This window comes from Protomyctophum parallelum, assembly GCF_964188405.1.
Source record: "Protomyctophum parallelum genome assembly, chromosome: 11".
Classification (NCBI taxonomy): domain Eukaryota; kingdom Metazoa; phylum Chordata; class Actinopteri; order Myctophiformes; family Myctophidae; genus Protomyctophum; species Protomyctophum parallelum.
The window spans coordinates 37,482,689-37,505,038 of NC_139707.1; the positions used below are offsets into that span (position 1 = coordinate 37,482,689).

At 42.6% G+C, this 22,350-nt stretch overlaps 1 protein-coding gene across 2 annotated transcripts; it reads right to left on the reverse strand.

Annotated features, from left to right (window-relative positions):
* Positions 1-485: 485 nt before the first annotated feature.
* cbsb (cystathionine beta-synthase b) lies at positions 486-21,618 on the reverse strand. Of its 2 annotated transcripts, XM_083777006.1 has the most exons (16): positions 21,498-21,618; positions 15,985-16,368; positions 14,283-14,389; positions 10,946-11,080; positions 10,609-10,688; positions 10,307-10,511; positions 10,105-10,196; positions 9,662-9,787; positions 8,964-9,048; positions 8,682-8,787; positions 8,458-8,535; positions 6,675-6,809; positions 6,457-6,565; positions 5,761-5,845; positions 5,496-5,585; positions 486-1,778 (listed from the first exon to the last, which is right to left on the reverse strand). In XM_083777006.1, exons 2-16 carry the CDS (start codon positions 16,359-16,361, stop codon positions 1,636-1,638), a joined length of 1,953 nt encoding a protein of 650 aa, XP_083633132.1. In that variant the 5' UTR covers positions 16,362-16,368; positions 21,498-21,618; the 3' UTR covers positions 486-1,635. The 2 variants fall into 2 exon arrangements, with proteins under 2 accessions (XP_083633132.1, XP_083633133.1); XM_083777007.1 differs by lacking the exon at positions 5,496-5,585.
* Positions 21,619-22,350: the final 732 nt, after the last annotated feature.

Genomic DNA, 22,350 nt, shown 5'->3' on the forward strand with positions numbered 1-22,350 from the left:
CGTCCACAGTAACAGTCTTTGTATTGAGTTGTGCTTTCATGTGAAATGTACCCATTCTGCAAACTGTTATACTTCAATCAACCAATTTTCTTTCTCAACAAACCGTTAGGCACCAGTGGCAGTGCCCACCAAATCTGACCATTGACCAATGTCATTTTGTGCTTGTCAGAATATTTAGTCACTGTTGAATTTTTGTATTAACATATTTAAAATTTGTATTATGTATTGTATTTTGTAAATGATTTTCGTGGAAATGAAATTAGTGGAAGAATAAAATACTTATTGTTGTAATACACACACTTTGTCAAATTATATACTTTTTGCCTTAATCTTTTACCTATTGCAACCTTAGCTAACAAAAACCTCTTATTAGCAATAAAAATGTCCTTACCTCAAGTGACCTGAAGAATTAACTCACAAGGGTCAATATCTTGATTTTCTGTCCCCACAGGGATAGTTCATTGATGCACACACTCAAACCACAGTAATGGTTAATAAGCATCACCTTTAAAGCTGAACTACTTTTATTGGAAGCCAGCCATAAAATATATCAAGTAATGCAGAACCAAAATGCAAAACTAAAAGCAACTTAAAAACCTGAAAAAGTTGGAAAGTAACAGGCAGAGAATTTGGAGGAAAAAAAAAAAGAAAAAAAAACACAACAGTGAATCAGCATGTCCCTCTCCTATTTATACTTCTTTGAGTCAGACCATGCAAACTGAATGATTTATTTATTTATTTTATTATTTATCTAAAAAAAAAAGAAACAAAAGAAAAAGTACAAAGAACAAATCAATGACCTAACCTAACCGCACAACACAGACAGACCTCTATAAAAGGCCTGTCTTGTGTAACTAAGACCATATACAGTTTAAATACAATCAGCCATCAGCTCATCACAATAAGTCTTGTCTCAATACAAGAAAAAATACCCAACACCTGTCTAAATGTTAGGGTTCCAGTTTGGCTTTGTGCCAAACCCTTCAATCTTTGACCAAGCCCAATAGGCTTAATAAGACTGCCAAATTATAGTGTCCACTCGAACAGATGATACCCTGTCATTACAGTTTGCAGTTTCTCTTCTTCTTTGCATTGAATATTTTATCCTGTTTCGCCATTGTCAGCCAGAAGGTGGAGCTGTTGATTTGCATTGCAGTAGACCTACATATCTACAGCAGAGCTAGGAACTAGCCAAGCCAGGTACAGAACTGTGATTGTGTGATACACCATTACTATAGCATATGATAACCACTAACCAAAAAGTAAATAAAAGTGTAAGTGTGTGATTGATAAAAAAAGGCATCCATACTGATTAATGTAAAAGAAGCATTAGCATTCTCCTCGAGAATAACCTTCAAGATGGAATGAGTGAGGCAGGATACAGAAGGCAGTCTTCAGATGTGATTTCAACAACTCGGATGTTAGACAACGTAATCTGCACTAACCGAAGCACTAATTTGCAGCATGTAAATAATTCACCCTCACAGATGAAAATCAAATCGATGATGAGCAAACAGGTGGAGATACATTACGATTTAAATCTAAATCACACTAGATTTATATCATAATCGTCATCGTTGCTCATGTCTTCATTATAGCCGCGGTCTCCAGATCAGCAGAACTGAACAGAAACGTTTACAGAGACATGTCGTCGGACAGTGAGCACTCAGACAGTGTGCGCTCCCGCCTCTCGTGTGTGGTGATGTAGTGGAGGAGGTCAACCGACGTCACGACGCCGAAAACCATATACCTCGGGCAAGTGGACCCATCAGCCATATCTAGAGGGACAGAGTTAACAGTTACACTGACATTGTTGAACAAACGGAACAAATGACTTGCTATGTAGGTCTTACTCGGTATGATTTTCCCTCCAAATGAATTACAGCACGTTACATCATTTGATTATGAGCATTGTCCAACACCAACATTGTCCAGGTAATCATAACTCATTTAGGTCGAATTCCAGCATTTGGCTCATTGACAGCATTCACCTAACTACAAATACACGGTGGGCCAAAATAAAGAAATTGCTAGAAGTCAAGGGCCAGACTGTGTTTCAACAGACGGGCACCGCGGTCAGGAGGACGTCCCAGGCAAATAGCAAAAAAGTAAAAGCATTTAAAACTGAAAATGCTAATTAAATATCATCCCGCAGGCCAAAGATCATTCATTCACGGGCCTGATTTGGTCCCCGGGCCTTGAGTTTGACATGTAGGCCTTAGAGCAATGATTTCACAACACAGAGCTGGCAATTAAACAAAGCAAACAAGTCTAAACACATCTCTGCAACAACAGTAACTTCCTTTTACTGGAATCCAGAGAGTTGTTTGTGTCATGCGTCTGTTCAGCAGAGCAGTTATGTCTTAGTATAAATGTCAAACTTAAGCTAAATTGTTTCTTATTCAAATAGTAATATTGTACCGTCATGATCATCCACTTATAACAACAATATTTGTGTGTAGGTCAGAGAGGCTTATTGTCGCCATTAGCCAAGAACACAGGAGCGTAACACCCAGCCAAATTCCAATACCCAAAATCTTGGCCACTCGCTCACTCACACTTTGGTCACTCCAGCATGGCAGTGTTACGGTGAAATTGGTGACCTGCCGAAATAATGTGACCATCTTGTGGACTTCACATACCGGTAACTTACATGGAGGTCTTTAACCCATTTTGGGGCGGGAACCCCTTTTGGTGTTTTGCTTTTGAAAAATCGTGAAAATGCAGCACAAATCTTTGAATATATATTCTTTCAGAGCGAACATTTTTAACTCATATATCTTTGCTTCTGAGGGGTTCCTGGAACAACATTTTTTCAGATGGGGGTCGGTGGCCGATTACATATCATTTTCTGGGTCCTTGACATGAAATATTGAGCACCACTGATACAGAAACATGAGGTTTTTCAGAAAACTGTCAGGATTTAGAAGACATTTTTAAAAATTTGACGTAAGGCCAAAATGGGTTCAATGCGTGGCCTACATACTGTTATGTATCATGCCATGTACAGCTAAGTAAGTCTGTGTACTGAACTTGAGATACAGTGTACTCGATATGTGACAGTACAGCTTGCATTGTGCTCGATAGCGATAGGTTTCTCTGTCTGCATTGTACTTTCTAGACATGTGGGGCATCCTGTTAGGTGGCACCCATAAGGTCCGCCTGGTATGCCGACAGTAAGGTTAGCCTTGTACATCGTGAGGTGAACCTTGCAGATCATCATGCCACGTTCCTATGTCGCATATCTTGCCGTCTCATTTCTACGATCCAGCCCTATAAATATTCCCTGTCTGTCTAATAAACTTATATTGGAATCGGGTATTGGAATTCAGCAAGCTGAATTCCCATACGCCAACTTTCACACTCGCTTTCACTCTCCTCGCGTCCTCGTTAACCCCGCTAGAGGATTCGATCATGCAGACAGAGCGGTCGAGTGGATTTGCCTCTAGGATCGGAATGTACTACGCTGTCACTTCAAAGCGACGGCACATTCCGCAATCACTTATGACGTGTATCAATTCAATGGGCCTTATTGGGCATGAGAAAACATACGTTTACATTGCCAAAGCAAAAGTGGAAGACACACAGCTGGATCACTGGAGCCAGAGCCGTGGCTGAAAATATATAGTCTAGAACTAGTAGTGTAGTACAGAATAGACAATTCATCAATGTGTATGGCTACATCGTTATCTTTATAGTTAACATGTGCAAGGCTATTTATTCCTGAAATAGTGAATAAGCACCAGGATGCGCAAACTTATATTTACCTGCCCAGTGCCCGCGTTACTTTTTGCTCGTACAGATAACAATATAGCCTATTCCCTATTACTATGTATAGCCTACTTTTACTATGCTAATATCACACAACGCAATAAAGCCAGCCAGTGTGTGTGTTGTGACAGCCGCAGTGCTAAATGGTAAATGGTGCATTTATATAGCGCCTTTATCCAAGGCGCTTTACAGAGATTGTGCATTACATTCACACACACATTCATACACCGATGGCAGCGGAAACCATGCAAGGCACCAACTAGCACATCGGGAGCAATTAGGGGTTCAGTGTCTTGCTCAAGGACACTTCGACAGTAACTCTGGGGGAGCCCGGGTTCGAACTGGCAACCTTACGGTTACCATCCAGGCACTCTACCCCTGAGCCACCGCCGCCCAGTGCTAGTGGACGGGGGGACGGCAGGGGGTTGGCATAGTATCGGGTTTCTGTGGAGGAGGAGGATTTATACGTCACGGGAGAAGGGAATTAAAAAAAAGAATGTGTACACGTGATGCAGAAATCTTCCGAGAGGAGACAAAAAAAAAACCCTTCGAGCACTCGATGTACACTATGTACAGCCCATACAGCTGTATGGGCTCTCGGATAGTCCACTCGCCTCCTCCAAGAAGCACGTCATTAAAACCCATTTTGGGCAGGAACCCCTTTTGGTGTTAGCATTATGTTATGCTTTAGCTATTGAAAAATAGCAGATCTACAAGCTCATAGTGTGCCACCGAGTGGCGCGCTACGAACTTGTAGGTCTGCTATTTTTGGCAGAGATTTTTGGGTATTAGAATTTGGCTATAGAAAGGTAGACGCCTTCTCGCGGCTCTGGGGTGTGTGTATGAACATGGTGAAGAAGGCACAGCACGCTGCCACTCAAAGTGACTATACTCAGTGGCCAATCACAGCACGTCTTTACCCGAGGCTTGTCAGAATCATTACTTCCTCCTCAATGACATCCCGGATAAGACAGCACTGCGATTGTCAATTTGAGTGGCAGCGTGCTGTGCCTCCACTATATTGGGAGTTCAAAATGGCAGCCTCCAAATGATACATGTTGCTCCAATGAACTGCAGCGGCGAATGAGGTGTCTACTTTTCTATAGCCAAATTCCAATGCCCCCAAATCTCGGCCACTCGCTCACTCACACTCGGGTCTCTCCAGCATGGTGTTACGGTGAAACTGGTGACCTGCTGAAATATGTGACAATCGTGTAGTAGACAATCATGACTGTCACATAATTTACGTACAAAACAACAACAGTTGCCTCTGTGCCGCAGTACACACATAACCCAAGTTGGTGGCGCTATTACACAAATCTGAGTTGAATCTCAGTTCGTCTCTCTAAAATGAAAAATGGCTTGCTTTGGGAGGAGCTTTCTTCTGCCACACCTTTGTTTGGTTATGAGCACGAATAATACATGCTCCTGGCGAGGACCTTGGTGCTAAGCACGAATACAGCTCCTGGCAAGGACTGGAGAACCTTGGTGCTACCATATGAGCTTGGTGGAAAAATACCAAAGCACCCTTATTTACATAAGCCACCACATTTCAGCAGCATGATTTAATCTCATGTCCTCAAGGCTGTGAAGAAGGTAAATAAGGCTTACTCAAAACCTCTCATGTGAGTGTTTGTTGAAGCTTATCTCTCTCTAGTGATAAACAGCCTGTAAAGCTGCGCTGATGCAATAACTTTGTGTTGTTGATTATCAAAATGGCTTACAATTACCTGGAGAGGAGGCAGTGGACATTTTACTAATGACCCCTGAACCATGCAGCTCTGGGTGTTTATTGGTCAAGAGAGGATGGTCACCTGGCCAACAAAACAGAGCAGTGTGTGTGTCTCTGGGAAATACATTCTCTACTCACTAACCACTATCATTAGTCAGACGAGATACAGTGTTATGGCAAAGCAAGAGTGGGACAAATTGAAAGCATGATGAGGGACAGGAAGAGAATGACAGGAAGGATAGCGAATGTTTACTTACATTGGAACTGCTCATGCACCACCAGGGCAAAATGATCCGTTTCCAGGATACGGGACACTTTTCCCAGGTTATCTGCCAGGCGCACCTGAGGTTGGACATATGGCCAAATTAAGTAACGCCCGAAAGCCTCCGTTGACATCAACATGTTTTATTCAAATTCTATTCACAGAGAAGATTGTGTGCACACATCTCAATGCCTATATTTAGGCCAGGTGCTGGATGTCACGCATCAAGGCAACATCAAGGCAGAGAAAGAACATCCGCACACTAGTTTCTAGAGCTCCAACACTTACTTCATTTAGAGGCAACAAATTGCAACGTTTCGACCTACTAGGTCTTCATCAGGCAAAAACAGAAGACCTAGTAGGTCGAAACTTGCAATTTGCGAGTTTGACAAATCATGAAAATAAACCATTTTTGGGGCCAAACAAATAATTAGAAAGAACTTTCTTCGAATTACTTGTGTATTTGTTTGTTTATCGTCATGATTTGTCAACTCCGCTGTTGGCTGTTGTCCGAGGCTTAAAACATCTTTAAACAAATACGTTTTGAAACGACTATAGAAAATAATGGGAAATTCTCATTCGGTGCCCTCGCATGGGACGGGACTGCGACGCTCTATACGTTTGTCTGGATATCTCCATGTGACTATGGAGACATGTGTGGTTGCAGTCATGTGTCATGCATTTGACGAACCTGTTTGAACTGCTTGTAGAGCACCTTGCTGACAGGGTCTGAGGGCTTCACTTTCCCAGCCAACACGGAGGCCAGCATGTTCCCCAGTGTCACCATTCCCAGAATCACACTGTGTACAAAGACAGATAACACACCCATTGATCATAGGGTTTCACAATCAATTTGTTGTCAATTGTTCTATAAGTGCAAGAGGTATTGTATTCAAATGTCTGGTGTACCCCGATTCGTCAACGACGGGCGCTTGGTCAAAGCCTTTCTCTTTAAATATCTTGATGGTCTTCTGGCAGGAGACCGAGGGCAGGACTGTAAGGGGTGCAGAGAGATTCAGACCCTGCAGAGTCAGATTCCACCACCTAATACACAAGAGGGTTGGGGTCAGGGTTTAGTAGAGAGAGAGAGAGAGATTTAAAACGTAATTAATGTATAACCCATTTAGATTCTACAAATGTCTTCTAAATCCTGACACTTTTTTGAAAAACCCATCTTTCTATGTCAGTCGTTTGCAAACATTTTCATGTCAAGGACCCCCAAAAATATGTGTAATTGGCCGCCAACCCCGTCTGAAAATATGATGTTCCAGGGACCCCCCCCCAGAAGCAAAGATTTGAGTTAAGATTTGCGCCACATTCATGATTTTCTTTTAAAAGTTTACGTGTCCCATATACACAGCCACAGGTTGCATGCTTTCTCGAGGAGGGAGTCATCTTGTCAATTTGTAGCGCACCATATGTACTCACTAATTGCAGCGACTTGGAGCCAGCTCTTGTCATAAAGTTCCATTATACATTTTAATGTTGTAACAGAAATTGTATAGGCAGTACAATATCAATTTCTTCTGAGATATTCACACAGACCACATTCTACATGTAATTTTTCTGCCACAACCTTCAAATGGATACAAGTAAGACGCGCAAACGCGGGAAGCGAACGCAGCTCTTGTGTGTGTGTGTGTGTGTGTGTGTGTGCTACAGCTGCGCCCTCTGGTGGCGGGCGGGTGGTGTCACAGCGGGACAGACACACAGACAGACACACAGACATGAGCAGCAGGGTCTCATAGTAAGTGGCTCACTGCGTTCGCAATGAAAAGCAAGTGCTGACCCCAGCTTGCAGCAATTCATTATGCATGTTATATGGCTGTGTACAGTATATGGAAAATATTAAATTAATGGAATATCACAGCCATTCTAGCCATGTATAATCTGGTGTTTTCTCCACACAGGAGTGAATTTTGGCTAATGCACAGTAAATTTAACTATGAGAATGTAAACATTGTGTCAACTTTTACATTCAATAAATGTTGCTTTGTTTAGCTGTGGCATTAAAAAAAAACATGAATACGGATGGAGTCCCATGCTTCTTAGTTAGTTTAGCTCGATAACAGAAACCCGAAAAAATCTAATAAACTTATTGAGTACCCGTTAATCAATAAGCTTTGGGCTTATCAAGCCTGTTATCGAGCATAGCGGCCCATGACGTCATGAGGCGATCAAGATATAAATGTAATCACCCACGCTGGCATGAACATGTCGGTCTAAAAGTGTATTGATACCTGCCAAACGTTGTCCGGGTCAACAACATTACGCTTTTAAAGTGACTGTACACACATTAACCAGTTAACAGTTTCTTTAATATCATTTTCCAAAAGTAAAATGGTCAATTGCCTTCTGTCTGTTAGAAAAGTACTGTATTTGAAGGCCGTAGTAAAAGATACTGGTTCTGTTCAGAATGTATTGTCTCCCGTCTTTCCACAAAAGTGGAAAATGCTCGATAGTGGGCTCGATAAGGACCCGGCTCAATAAGCCTGATCGATAAGGTGCTCGTTATCAATAAAACAAATAACGAGCCCCATCCCTAGTTATGTTCACACCAACATTCCAGCTCGAAAGCTTTCATCAGGGTGAGAGTGGAGACTGCCACTTATGCACAGTAACAGCTATTGGACAAGAGGAAATACATCACACACAATACGCACGCACACACACAGCAGCTGACATTTCTCACCATGGCTTAGAGACCATCAGGTCGTCTGGGCTGAGGAAACCTTTCTCACACATCCACTTGTCACTCAGGAACTTAGACCTAGAAGTAAGCAGACCAGGGAGTCATTAGCGCAGATTAGCTTCAGAGTCTTAAAAGTCATGACCAAACGCAGTCAAGCGTTGCTGCTACCCCCCCCCCCCCCCCCCCCCCCCCCCCCCCACACCTCCTCCTCCTCCTAAACGTACATGTAGTTGCGGATGGAGTCTGGCAGGATGACCACACAGCGCTGGCCCTCCTTCAGCTCCTGTGCCACTCTCACGGCTGCTGCCATGGCTGTGCCAGAGCTGCCACCTGCAGAAACACACATTACATCAAATGTAAAACTACTGGTAAATGTCCCATTCATAAATTATAACAGAATAGACTATAGGCATATAATATAATAATATAAGCTTGCAGGCATAACCAAGTTGCTATTCAACCTAAACCAGCGACTTAACAGCATTAGTGGATGTATTCAAACCTACCACACAGAAGTCCCTCATCTCTGATCAGCATGCGTGACATGGCGAAAGATTCCTCGTCATTGGATTTGTACCATTGGTCCATCACCTGCAAGAGGAGTTGGTGGGTCAGAACAACAGCAGCACAAATGCACAATTATCCACTTCAAGCCTATACAGTGTTTATACTTGGTCCCCCTGTACACATCTCTTTATTTACAATGATGTAATAGAGGGTTCATGTGGTTTGATTGATTGATTGATAATTTTATTAGACAATAAGATGCAAACAGTACAGGGTACAGTCAAGCACAGCATTGGTCCAAAAGGACAGCACCGAAGAAACACCTTACGGTCTTGTTTCCATTCGGGTCCCATGCATTCATTCACAATGACAACAGTGACAACAAACAATATGTACAGGTTGGAATAGAAATACATTAATAAAACATAAAAAGGGGGGGGGGGGGGGGGGAGAGCCAATCACCTTCTCTCCCTTTGACCTGATGACAGTGACAGGTGAGTTTTCAGACCCTTTTTAAAGGAAACCAGTGATCTGCTTGTTTTGAGGGAAGGGGGCAGGGTATTCCACACTTGAGTGGCAGTGCTGTGAATTTACCCATATTTGTTCTAAAATTGGGTGGCACCAGATCATTATTTACACTCCCTAGTTGTCAGGTTAATGACATGTTTCTCAATTACAATCAGATAAACACACTTACAGATCTATCCAGCACCGTGGGGATGAAGTCGTATCCAATGCCCTCCACTTCATACTGAGTCTTATCCGTCTTATTCAGCTCTTCTGGTTCAGCCAGGATCGAGCCTTCAGGGTCTACTCCCACAATCTACGACAAATAAATAACATTGCTGATGATATTCGTCAAATACAGCGTCACACAATCATAGGTGTATCACCGTGATGTCATAGTGTGCTGTATACAGGAACAAAGTTATCTTGAAGCTTTTGCAATGTGTATTATCTATGCCAATTAACAGGCATAGATAATACAAGGATGCTTTTGGTTAATTGGCATGGAGTCACGTGCACCTTTTGGGAGAACAAACACTGATTTTTTACATTTATGGTACGGCACAAGCCTGCCATAAACATGCCTTAAAATGTTGCTTTAGGAAAACAGTCAAAATAGTGTCAGCGCCTTGCCTTGACGTTGGGGCATCTCTCCTTCAGCTTGCGGGCAATGCCAGTGATGGTGCCCCCTGTGCCAGCTCCAGCCACCAACATGTCCAATTTTCCTACAAGCAAAGGGGTATACTTTAATCTTCATTACAAGATCCAATATTTGGCATGTTATACACAGCTTGCATCTAAGATGTATTTTTCTGTTAACGCTCCAACCACATACCGTCACATTGTTCCAGAATCTCCTCGGCTGTAGTATCATAGTGAGCCAGGGGGTTGCTGGGGTTACGATACTGGTCAAGGATGTGCGAGTTGGGGATCTCGTTCTTCAGACGCCAAGCCACACCCACGTGGGACTCTGGTGAATCAAAGCTGGCAGAAGTAGGAGTGCGCACAATCTCCGCCCCGAGAGCTCTCAGTACATCCACCTGGGAAGAATCGCACCACATTTCTCAATTATAGACATTTGACGCCAACTGTCCCCAGAGGGAGCCAGGAAGAGGAATGTGAAAATGACCGCCTCACCTTCTCCATGCTCATCTTCTCAGGCATGACAATGATGCAGCGATAGCCTTTGACTGCGGCTGCGAGGGCCAGGCCGATGCCTGCAGTCAGCCAGAGAGAAGAGTGAGTTACTATAATGTAACTATAATGGACGCATACAACTATCTGTGTTTTGCGCGATGAATGAAAAGGTGAGACACAACAAGTCACATCTTATATTATGTGACAACTCGGATATATGAGTTGAATTGTCATCATACAAACAAGTCAACAAATGGATAAATGAATACTGAGGATTAACAGTTGTACTGTGCAGCATGTACAGTATGTATCCCCCTTTTTATAGTCCGTAATGTACCTGTGTTGCCAGAGGTGGGTTCAATGATGGTGTCCCCTGGTTTGAGCAGGCCAGCTCTCTCAGCATCCTCCACCATCCGCAAGGCAATCCTGTCCTTCACACTTCCTCCAGCGTTGAAGTACTCACACTTGGCCACTGAACACAGAATATTTCATGTGGGAGGTCAGTCATTTCATGTCACTTATTGTTAACACAGACAATTACATTGGAGGCCATGTCATGTCACTAAACAGTAAACACAGACAGTCACGTCACCAAACACACGGGAGGTCATTTCATGTCACCAAGCACATTGTAGGTGGCTATAGTATGTATAAGTTATCTATGTAGACAAACGAAAGATGTCACAATATTTTGTGGTACATGGAATGCCATGTTGTAGCAGCATTTTGTTGCTGCCAACGTAGATGTGCATTAGTGCATATCCTTGTGAACTATTATGTAAATGTTATCCGCCACATCTAAAATACCTGTACCGTTATCATTCATTTAATCAAAGAGCATCATCACTGCCAAGAGAGGTAATCCAATTAAGTTAAACTCCCTTGATAGGATGATCCTCAAAATAAGAATTCTCTGTACAATTAATTCAATCTACTTTAGAGCACCGGTCAGTACAGTTAAGGTTGCCCAAGCCAATGGGTATTAAAAGAACAACTGAGCAGACATGAGCCGATTTTGAGAATTAAAGATCATTTAAAGAACTGCCAGAACGTTCTCTCACACACGCACACACACACGCAAGCCTTAGTTTACACTCTCCCAAACAAAATGATGAATTACGTAAGAATAATGTACAACAGCACAATATGACCCCCAAATGGGCACAAATTCTTGAAAAGATACAAATGTGAACTAGACAGACTAAAAAGACTAATCTCAGTCACATGAAAACCATAGAAGTATGGATACAAGGTCCTTTGTTTCATTAAGCCATGGGAACAAACCAGAGATTGACTTTCAACAATTACAGGGTTTCACAATGGCATTCTTTTGAAAGAAGCTTAAATTATGGCTATGACAGGGTTCCTCTTGAGTGAACCCTGCAACCTCATGGAGCCGGTACGTACAGTAGTATAAAAGTATACATACGGTCTAGAACACTATAATTCAGCTGTCTCTATGACTCAAACAACTTTCCAAGTGCTGGAAAGAGCATAGCTGATATGTTGATGATGTATATGGAAAAATCACACCTGACATAATAACAGAGTTACCATGTTGCAGCTTTCCGTGCTTGGACACCTAGACACGTACCAGTGTTGTTTTTGGCAGCAAATTTTGATTTTAGTTTTAGTCATAGTCTTTTGAATAGTTTTCCTTTAGTTTTAGTCACCAGGAATGTCTTAGTGTTTAGTCTAGTTTTAGTCGACTAAATATCATACGATTTTAGTCGACCAAATCTACGGCTGATTTAGTCGACTAAAATGTATTTTGTCTGGCCTTGATGCCATCGTAATGACTGATTTTTCATTTGCTGAAAATAGCCAATCTACAAGCTCACACTGCGACACGTTGTGAGCTTGTAGATTGGCTATTTTCAGCGTGCAACCAAGTGTAAAATGACTTATAATGGATCTCTTGTCCACTAGTCCATCCCTAACATTTTAGTCTAGTTTTTATATATCAATATATTTAGTCTCAGTTTTAGTCATCATAGCTGAGTTTTGATGCATAGCTCTGTCTACCGAGCAATCTTCGTTCCTACTCTCACCTATGGTCATGATGTGTGGGTCATGACCGAAAGAATAAGGTCACGAATACAAGCGGCTGAAATGAGTTTTCTTCGACGGGTGGCTGGCATCTCCCTTAGAGATAGGGTGAGAAGTTCAGTCACACGAGAGAGACTCTGAGTAGAACCGCTGCTCCTTCGCCTGGAAAGGAGCCAGCTGAGGTGGTTCGGGCATCTGGTTAGGATGCCACTCGGGCGCCTCCCTAGGGAGGTCCTCGACGCATGTCCCACTGGGAGGAGACCCCGGGGCAGACCAAGGCGCAGTTGGAGGAAATACATCGACTCTCTGGCCTTGGAAAGTCTCGGAATCCCCCAGGAGGAAGTCACTAATGTTGCTCGGGAGAGGGAAGTCTGGAGCTCTCTGGTGGAGCTGTTGCCCCCGCGACCCGACTACGGATAAGCGGTTGAAGATGGATGGATGGATGGATAGCTGAGTTTTCATTTAGTTTCCGTCAGTGAAAATAAAAGGTAATTGACGAACCTTTTTCGTCTTTCGTTTTAGTCGACGAAATCAACACTGACGCGTACACATAGGGACAGTGACATATAGGGGGACACAGAGCTGCGTAACGGAGCAGAGGCAGCGCTCAAAAAAGGGGGGTAAAACACTCAACCTGTCAACGTCACTGATAAGGGTCTGATACAACACTGGCTCATGAGAACATGACACACCATGTTCTGTATGTAAACTGATTCACTGCAGCCCCCTGGCTCGCTCTCTCTCTTGCAAGTTGCAATACCCCTTGGCTTCAGCCTGGAGTCACCATTTTCCATGACACCACGACCCCCCCCCCACACACACACACACACACACACACACACACACACACACACACCCTCTTTTTCATATTCATCTCCTCCAGGTCACTGCCTCAGACAAACCCCCTACAGTCACAGACTGTTGACGTGACGGCCACAGGAGAAGGCTATGTGATACTTCAATGTTCCCGTTGTTGAAACAAGAGAAGGAGGATTGTACCAAAAGAGTTCTTGGTGCAAGAAAACAGCATTGTCCTACCTCACCTATAAGCCTCACCTAAGCAGTTCCTCCATTTGAAAGCCTAACATTTTATCCACATGCCGGCATGCTACATTCCTTAAAAGTTATTGCAGTCTCAAACCCAATCCCAGCTCAATCACGACCAAATTCCCTCATTTTCTTGTTTCAGTGAAGAGAAAAACAGTCGAGTAAAAGTTTACCCTCAAGCCTAATTCATGAACAGATTATGATCGTGAAGTGGTGCCCAAGTAGATTTTAGTGTTGATCTATCTATACAATTTACATTGGTAGGTGTGTGGGTCACATGATATCCATTGGCTGAGGCACACTGTGCGGTTGCCAGCTGGTTCTCCAACATATGTAAATAACAGACATGTGGCTAGGAAAGTTATTTCAGGAACCCATCTTGTGGAAATGAAACAGAGCCTGAATCAGCATTAACTTAAGCCAACAAGGGCTAATTTCAAATCTTAACAAGCCAAGCTTAACAGTACAATGCAATTCCACTTTCATTGGATAACAAGAATGCTTGAAATAATTATTTCTCAGCCATGAGCCATTTCCGAACATTCTCATGTGTTGTGTTTTGTTTTTGTATTACTCACAAAGCTCACACTTGAGTCCAAAGGCTTTGTTGATCTTATTCATGCGGACCAGTGGCGTGTCTCCAATCCTCCTGAGGACGTTGGGAAGGATACCGGGAGCTTTGGTGCTGTGAGAACACATTTTTTAAAAGAACGTTGAAACATGAGTCGGAAAATTCCGAATCCTGGCTGAACTCTGAAGAAGACAAATCATCTGTCAAAACAGCTATACACTTTTTCTTCATACAATGCAGCATTTTCCTGGCATCTACTCGATGATCCCCCAATAAGAGGAAGGGTTGTGCCTCTCTCAAGGGTTATTTTAATTTACGCTGCACCTCTAGTTGCTTTGATAACAGCACTAATGTTCTCCCAAATACCATGATCAAGCACAGTTGGCTGCCGTGGGACTTACTGATTATATTATACAAGTACTTTATTGATTTCATGGAACCAGTAGGGTAGAAATGTTGTCCAAATAGAGAGTATGCACATGCATGATTTTCCCAGGACACGCCCCCCTCATCTAGACTGAGTGGCAAAACATTGAGCAGCATGGAGTGTTGGAGTTTGGAAGGGCTCTTTGGAAATCACTCAACAGTCTGGCGTACCACCCGTTTCTAAATGTCACAATGCAGGAGGCAGCAAAATGTGTAATTGAAAATAAGCACTTCCAAACTCTGACACATGCAGGGCATTTCTTGACAGAAAGTAGCTCATAACGTTTCTTAGCCCTAGAACGGCTCTTGTTGTTACATACAGTATGTACAGTATTTCACATACAGAGCCATAGAACACGCTCCTTGATTTGTGGTAGAACGTTAACATGTGCGGCATAAATGTGATAAATGCTCCGTTTGTACTCACCCATTAAATTATTCCAAAGACGTGGAGTGAAAAATGGTCCTCTAGTTTTATATCCATGTGAAAGTTCTGGCACAAAACGCGTATTTAGTGAATTATCTCACAAATTGACAGGTGCTCTTGACTCAAACTACGATGTAAAACTACGCAACAGAGACAACGTGCTTTACCAGCAGTGGTGGAAAGTAAGGCTACATAAGTAGGCTACACAAGTAACATTTCGAGGTACTTTTACTTTACTGGAGAAAAGAGGCAAATATTGGTGGGAGCAAATGTCAGCACACCTGGCACCTGTCAATTTGTGATGACGTCTTTGGTAAACGACAGGAAGTATCTAAAATCGGTTCATCGATATTTACGTGCCCCCCCCTCGCCGGAGAGAAAGGCGTCCGTGTGCATCTCTTGAAAAAGTGGAGATAATTCACTAAATACGCGTTTTGTGCCAGAACTTTCACATGGATATAAAACTAGAGGACCATTTTTCACTCCACGTCTTTGGAATAATTTAATGGGTGAGTACAAACGGAGCATTTATCACATTTATGCCGCACATGTTAACGTTCTACCACAAATCAAGGAGCGTGTTCTATGGCTCTGTATGTGAAATACTGTACATACTGTATGTAACAACAAGAGCCGTTCTAGGGCTAAACGTTTCTATGGTGGATTTTTATGAAACAAAAACTCGTACAGCTGCAATGTTGGCGAGTTTAACATTGTTTATTGCAATCAGACAGGACTTTTCTGTTTGGATGAATGGGCTGTCAAGGCCAGAAAGCAGTTTTTTGACACTCAGTGGGTGTTCCCGCATAACAAATGTTGAACACTTTAAGGTTCATCTTGTTTCTAAGTGACTCACCGTACTGACTGGGTATGAGGTGACTCAGAATTGGGCATGCCTAGTCGCCACGTGCACCTGCTAGGCAAGTCAGGGCGGATCCACACCCTACCGTCGGTGGCCACGTCTACCTTCTCCATCACATCCTCATTCACGACGTGGGACGATCCGTTGCCGTTTCTAACCCTGGAGCCATCTTTGTCCCCAAACAACTTCAAGGTTTTTGCATCTCCGTTCGTGTGGGTCTCGGCGAACGGCTTTGTCCCTGCATTAATGATGGCCATGCCATTGTCCATGGCATCTCCACTGAGGTGAAGTTGTGCATTGCGAAGTTTAGCTGCATGAGGGCAGATGGAAGGAATGGGACCCACATCTGTGCTGGAAGGAACGGACGGCATGTCTCACCTGTAAGGAGAAAAGAGTGACTACGTTTAGTGACTGCGTCACCACACCTTGGGTGCTTTTTTTTAGGGCCTCTATCCCCCTCCTAGGCCCAGCTTTCCGGGTTTGTGTAAACACAAACCTTGGCTTGTGATTGGCTGATCACCCCATAGGTTGGCTGAGCAAAGTACATATTGAAGAGAAATGTGAAGACGCAAATTGTGATTGGCCAGAATGAGATGATGCATGAGGATAAGAGCGCCCCTCACTTCACACGGGTGAATTTTATTAGAACAATGTGTGCTGCCAAATCATATCACATTTCATTGTGTATATCATATGTGTTCTGTCTGTATCTGTTATAACTCACATCTCCAAATTAAAAAGGCCAGTCTTACTCGTTTAAAAACTACAGAACTTGCTTGCCACTCAAATGAATCGGAGCAAAACTCTTAAGACCACATCGAGAAGGGTCTTCACAACAGTTGGCAAAACAGAATTAAGTATGGGTGAATCCCCTGCTACCTTGATAAACTACTTTTGTTTGGGCTATTTGCAAAGCAGTTGCGATACAGGTGTTCCTTTTGATAATCAGTACAGTACAATATTACCAGATAAGCCACAGAGTCTTTTAGCCTCAAAAGGCTCATATTGGAGCAGAGTATTACATATTAAAATGTATGGTCCACAGGATTTTATCACTAAAAATGTCAGCGAATCAAAACTTTCATCAATAGAATGGCATAGAAAGTATTTCTCAAACAACAAAAGTACAAACCCTTTGCAAAGTTATCTGCGGACAGATCAAAATCTAATAAAATAAACTTTTTCTGCGCCTGCAAGCATGGGAAACCCACTACACTCTCGCATGGTAAGATGCCATGGCTGTTACACAACAGCACACACTGTCTGCATCCATATTATGTCACTGAAACAGCTGGGTTAAATCACACTCAATGCACACACCACTCAATGCACACACACACACACACACACACACGCCCACAAATGTAGTGTACAAACACACACACACACACACACACACACACACACACACGTGCGCACAGTGCACACATGTACACACGTGATGTACACACAACACAAAAAGCCAGAATAAAGAATAAGAAGGCTTTAACTGAATTAGACTAAGCTGACTTTTTTTTCCCTATACAAATAATTCATTGAAATTTCAAGAATTCATTGTAGGAAAAAAAGGAAAAAAGAACAGTTTTTCATATTGTGGTGTGGTGATCTACAGAATAATCTCACTCTAGCTCAACGTTTTTAACTACCTTCTGCCCCAGTCACTCTACACCAAATATCTTCGCTGAAAAACAGACGATCTACAAGCTCACACCGCGACTTGTGAGCTTGTATGACTTGTGAGCTTGCCGTGGTTAACTACGTGAACTATGAATAGATGTTCTTCGTAACTAGCGCTCCTATAAGGACCCTGGTGTTATGGCCCTGCAACCTGAACCCTGCTTCTCAGCCCACAGGATGATGGCACTGAGAGCACACTGGGCTGGAGGTGTGTCTGTCCATGATCAGCTGCAACACACACCCCCAGAGCATGAGTGCTGAGTGAGTGTGTATAATAACACTGTGCAGAAAATAATACTGCATCTGATCTGACTGAGACAGCAAAAGAGATTCAAGTGCTCTCACGTCGCCAACATTGGGGTAAAATAGGGAAAGGTTGATACTCTTTCGGGTTTATTAACCACTTTAATCATGCAGGCCCCATTTTGGGCCTATTGTTGAAGATGTGAAGATGAAAAGAAAATATTCAAAACAATTCAGAAAATGTACAAAAAAAAATAGCAATCACAACGAGAGTGCGACAAATTGTGAGCTTGTAGATCTGCTTTTTTTGACAGGGCATAAGTGGTTAAGTTGCACAATAAATGCCCCCTAAATTACCCCCTCCCAGTGAGCTGTGGCGTTCCACAAGGAAGCATACTAGGGCCTTTACTGTTCCTAATATATGTATGACATCAGCTTGTGACTGCAACTTGTTCCTGTTCGCAGATGACTCAGCACTGCATGCTGGTCTCGGACAGGAACAAACTGCAGGTTGAAAAGGCCCTCAGCTCTGAACTTGGTAGAATCTGCACCTGGCTCGCTGATAACAAACTATCTTTACACCTGGGAAAAACTGAATCCATTCTCTTTGGATCAAATAGTAATCTCAGCAAGGCAGATGGCTTCTTGGTTAGAGTGGGTGACAATATTATCACACGAAAAGATGAAATTACCTACCTACTTAGGTTCCATCCTGGAGGATAATCTTTCCAGTGATAAAATGGCCACCAACGTAATCAAAAAGGTCAACCAAAGAACAAGATTCCTATACAGGATCTCCTCCGTGGTCAACAAAAACACCTTGAAGACCCTAACAGGAAACCTTGTACAAGGTTTCTTCGACTATGCATGCACCTCCTGGTACCACAGCACCTCAAAGGCCCTTAAAACATAAACAAGACTTCCCAAAACAAACTGGTCAGGCTACTACTTGGCCTCACTCCCCGAACCCACCTCACCCCTGCCCACTTTGACAGGCTGGAATGGCTTAGGGTTGACAACAGAGTACAGCATCTTGCAATGGGTCTGGTCCACAAGATTCGATACACCACCAAGACACCCATGTACGTCCAGAGTCCAGACCCACAACACCAGAGGGAGGGAGTTCAACAAACCATGTGCAACCCAGATTCGGCACAAACAACTGACTAAATTATTTTCGCTCCTATGCCACCAAAATGTGGAACGCCCTACCAACAGTCAATAAGACTTGACTCCTTCAAAACTGCTCTCAAAGGGAACCTCGTAATTTGAAACTGGCCCCCGTAAAATCTGAATCCCCCCACCCCTTTTCCCCTCACTGCCGGATCTAGAGATAAAGGGCCCCTGGACCACCAACATGCAAAGCCCCCCCCCCCCCCCCCCCTTGTTTTTGGAGACCTCCCTCTGGAATCCTTATGGATAAACTGAGGGTTTAAACCCTTAACAGTAACATATGATGGTTTAGGACAGGGGACAGGGGTTTTCAACAGGTCGTCCGTGGAGGTATTGCATGTGCTCCCTGACCATGCATTTAGTAATGTAGGATTTGGATTTGTTTTAATTTTCTTTCTACTAGTTGAGAAACAGTGAACTGAATGACCTGGTGACATTGATGACCGACCATGCAGTCATTTACTGACAAGTGGGAGGTCAAGACATTTCACAGGAAGGGAGTTAAAATCTCAAGTGGGAGAAGTTCACCGGAATGTCTGGATGAGTCATTATTATTAGGAAATTATTAGTCAATGGACCATTGGTTGAGAGTTGAGACACATTGGGAAGTTGTATACACATGCAAGTGTTACAAAACCACTAATCTTAGGTCACCTGGTTGATTCTAAGTCAGGGTGGGGGTCCCTCATTCACAATCAGTTGAAAACCACGGGTTTAGGACATTTGAGGTTATTTTATTGATAACATGACATGATAAGCCCATTACTGGCAAAAAGTTCAAAGGTAATAGCTGTTATTAACTTAAGCCAACCTAAGCTTGAGCGACAGCAACACGGCCACGCGGAGGCTGAAGCTCAGGGGCCCATCTAGCTCAGAGGCCCCTGGGCCTGGGCCCCAACAGGCCCGTTGGATAATCCTCCCGTGCTCACTGCATATGTTTTTTCCCCCCTTTTTACCTCCTCTATGATGATTTCCTGTTTTTTGGCTGTTTTGGTGTTATGATGAATTGAACATGGTGGACCCTATTATAAACAAGTGTAATGCTTTATGGCGTGTCCACAGTTAACAGTTTTGTATTGAGTTGTGCTTGAAATGTAGCCTACTGTAATTCTCCAATCTGTTAATAAATACATCAATCAATCAATGCTGTACTCCCCTAACAAATTGAACATCCAGTAAATAAATGGCAAATAGGCCTATGTTTAAATTGTAAATTCTATTCTCTCATTTTATTTATATCATGAAAATTGTGGGACATCATCATATGAAAATGGGGTCAAAGAATACTTTTTGATGTAACTTCATATACTTGTGGAACATGGCCATGAAATGATCATGTTGGCCTTAAACCTAATTTACCTAGGCTAATCCCTTTTAGTTACAACAGTCTGGTAGGAACTGTGTGTGAACAGACTGTGGTGTGAACCCGATGACTCTGAGACCACACTTTGATTTAGCTCTGATCCAGAAACGCATTAGAGCTATGGACCAGAGCTAACTTTCATTATAGGCCTAAGTCAGGAGGACGATAGCCAACCTCTCAGAAACCATACCAGTGCCTTGAGCATTCTTTATTTGTTAAACTTATATTAATATGTTAAGCTATAAGGTATAATACAAGTGTCATCTCTATACAAAAGAAAGACAAATAAAAACACATATTCTGAATCAACATATTCAAATGCAGACCAGATACCTATGAACCCACACATTCACTGTCTGGGTTTCCGAGTCTACTGAAGTCAGAATAACATATTCGATTATGTATTATTAGCCCATTTAAAATTGGATTCTTACTGGCAACTATTTGTGATTCAGTGATAGTCATTTTATTGAGAAAACTATTGGCTTATAGTGTACGTTGTGTCGTTCTTATGTTAGAGGTGGCTAATTAAAACCATAAACTCTGAATCAACAAAGAAGATGAAAATTATATATAGGAGATTCAGATGCACATCCTTATTTGCAAGCAGACTATTCAGTTGCAGATTTGCTGTAAAGTACAATTATACATTTATATAGTACTGCAGTCTACATAGTAATTGTAAAAGATGATGCAATAGCCGTATATACCGACACTATCTGGCTGGTCAGGATGCTATGACGGAGGAGCATTGTTTCATCATACAAGGTTATTGTCACACAGTTGTCACGCCGGTTGATGTTTCTGGTTACAGTAGTGTGTTAGTAGACAATCGTAATGTATTCTATGGACAGAAAAAACTACTAAAAACTAGATTATCCAAGAAACCATGGTTGTTTTGCGCAGCTTTGAGCTAATCCTGGATGATGGAGAGCATGTGGCGACTCACACCATGAAATCACCTACCGGCAAATCGGTTTAACATACAGGGCTAGCTTTGAGCTTCAAATCATTCAGTTTTACAAATAAAAATAATATCTACTGCACTCACCGTTTTGTCAGTCAAGCTAAAGGCAACTGGATGCGGTTAACCTTTCGTGTAGCCAAGAGAAACTAAATGAGTCAGACTACTCGTCAGTTCACATCACCTAAATGTTTTAAAGGGAGAAAACGCTAGCCAACCTGATTGGAGGATTCTTTTCTTTGGTGTTCAGAGTCATTGGCTGTGGTGGGGGAGGCTGAATACATTTACCCTCCAATCACAGCTTAGATATCTGTCGGGCCCCCGCCTTGGTCCAGTAGGATGGGCTTACAGGCCAGGGCCAATTTACATTCCAAGATATTAGAGCTCAGAGCTGGCGCACAGCCAAAGAGCAGTGCCAGTAACACTGACGTGATTACCAATTCAAGTGTATTACCGGCATTGTATGATACAATTTGTATAAATATTCTGTTGATAGGCAACAGTATGACTTTTATCAAATTTGATCCCAGCCAGCCAACACGAACGAAACCAAACACATTTTATAGTTTATGGTAATCATTGCCAGATGTTGCTCCAACATGTGATCTCGCTTGAGTTTTATTACTATACAATCATCATAGTCAGACCCAGAAGGGTCTGGCAAACTTAACCTAAAAAAATATTTGTCATAGAACCAGTAGTGTCAAACTAGCCACAATGTTTCTTCAAAAACACCGACAAAAAAAAATAATCACACGGCTATCTCGATGGTGACATTTCTCAAAAAACGGAATGTGTAGCAAAACAAACGAATAAGCAACTTTGCTACCATCAAAATACTGGAGAGCAGAGCTCAGTGATATCACTATGTAAATAAATAAATGATTGCAAAATGATTGCTGCTAAATCAACTAGAAAGGAGAAATTATTTAAAACGGAA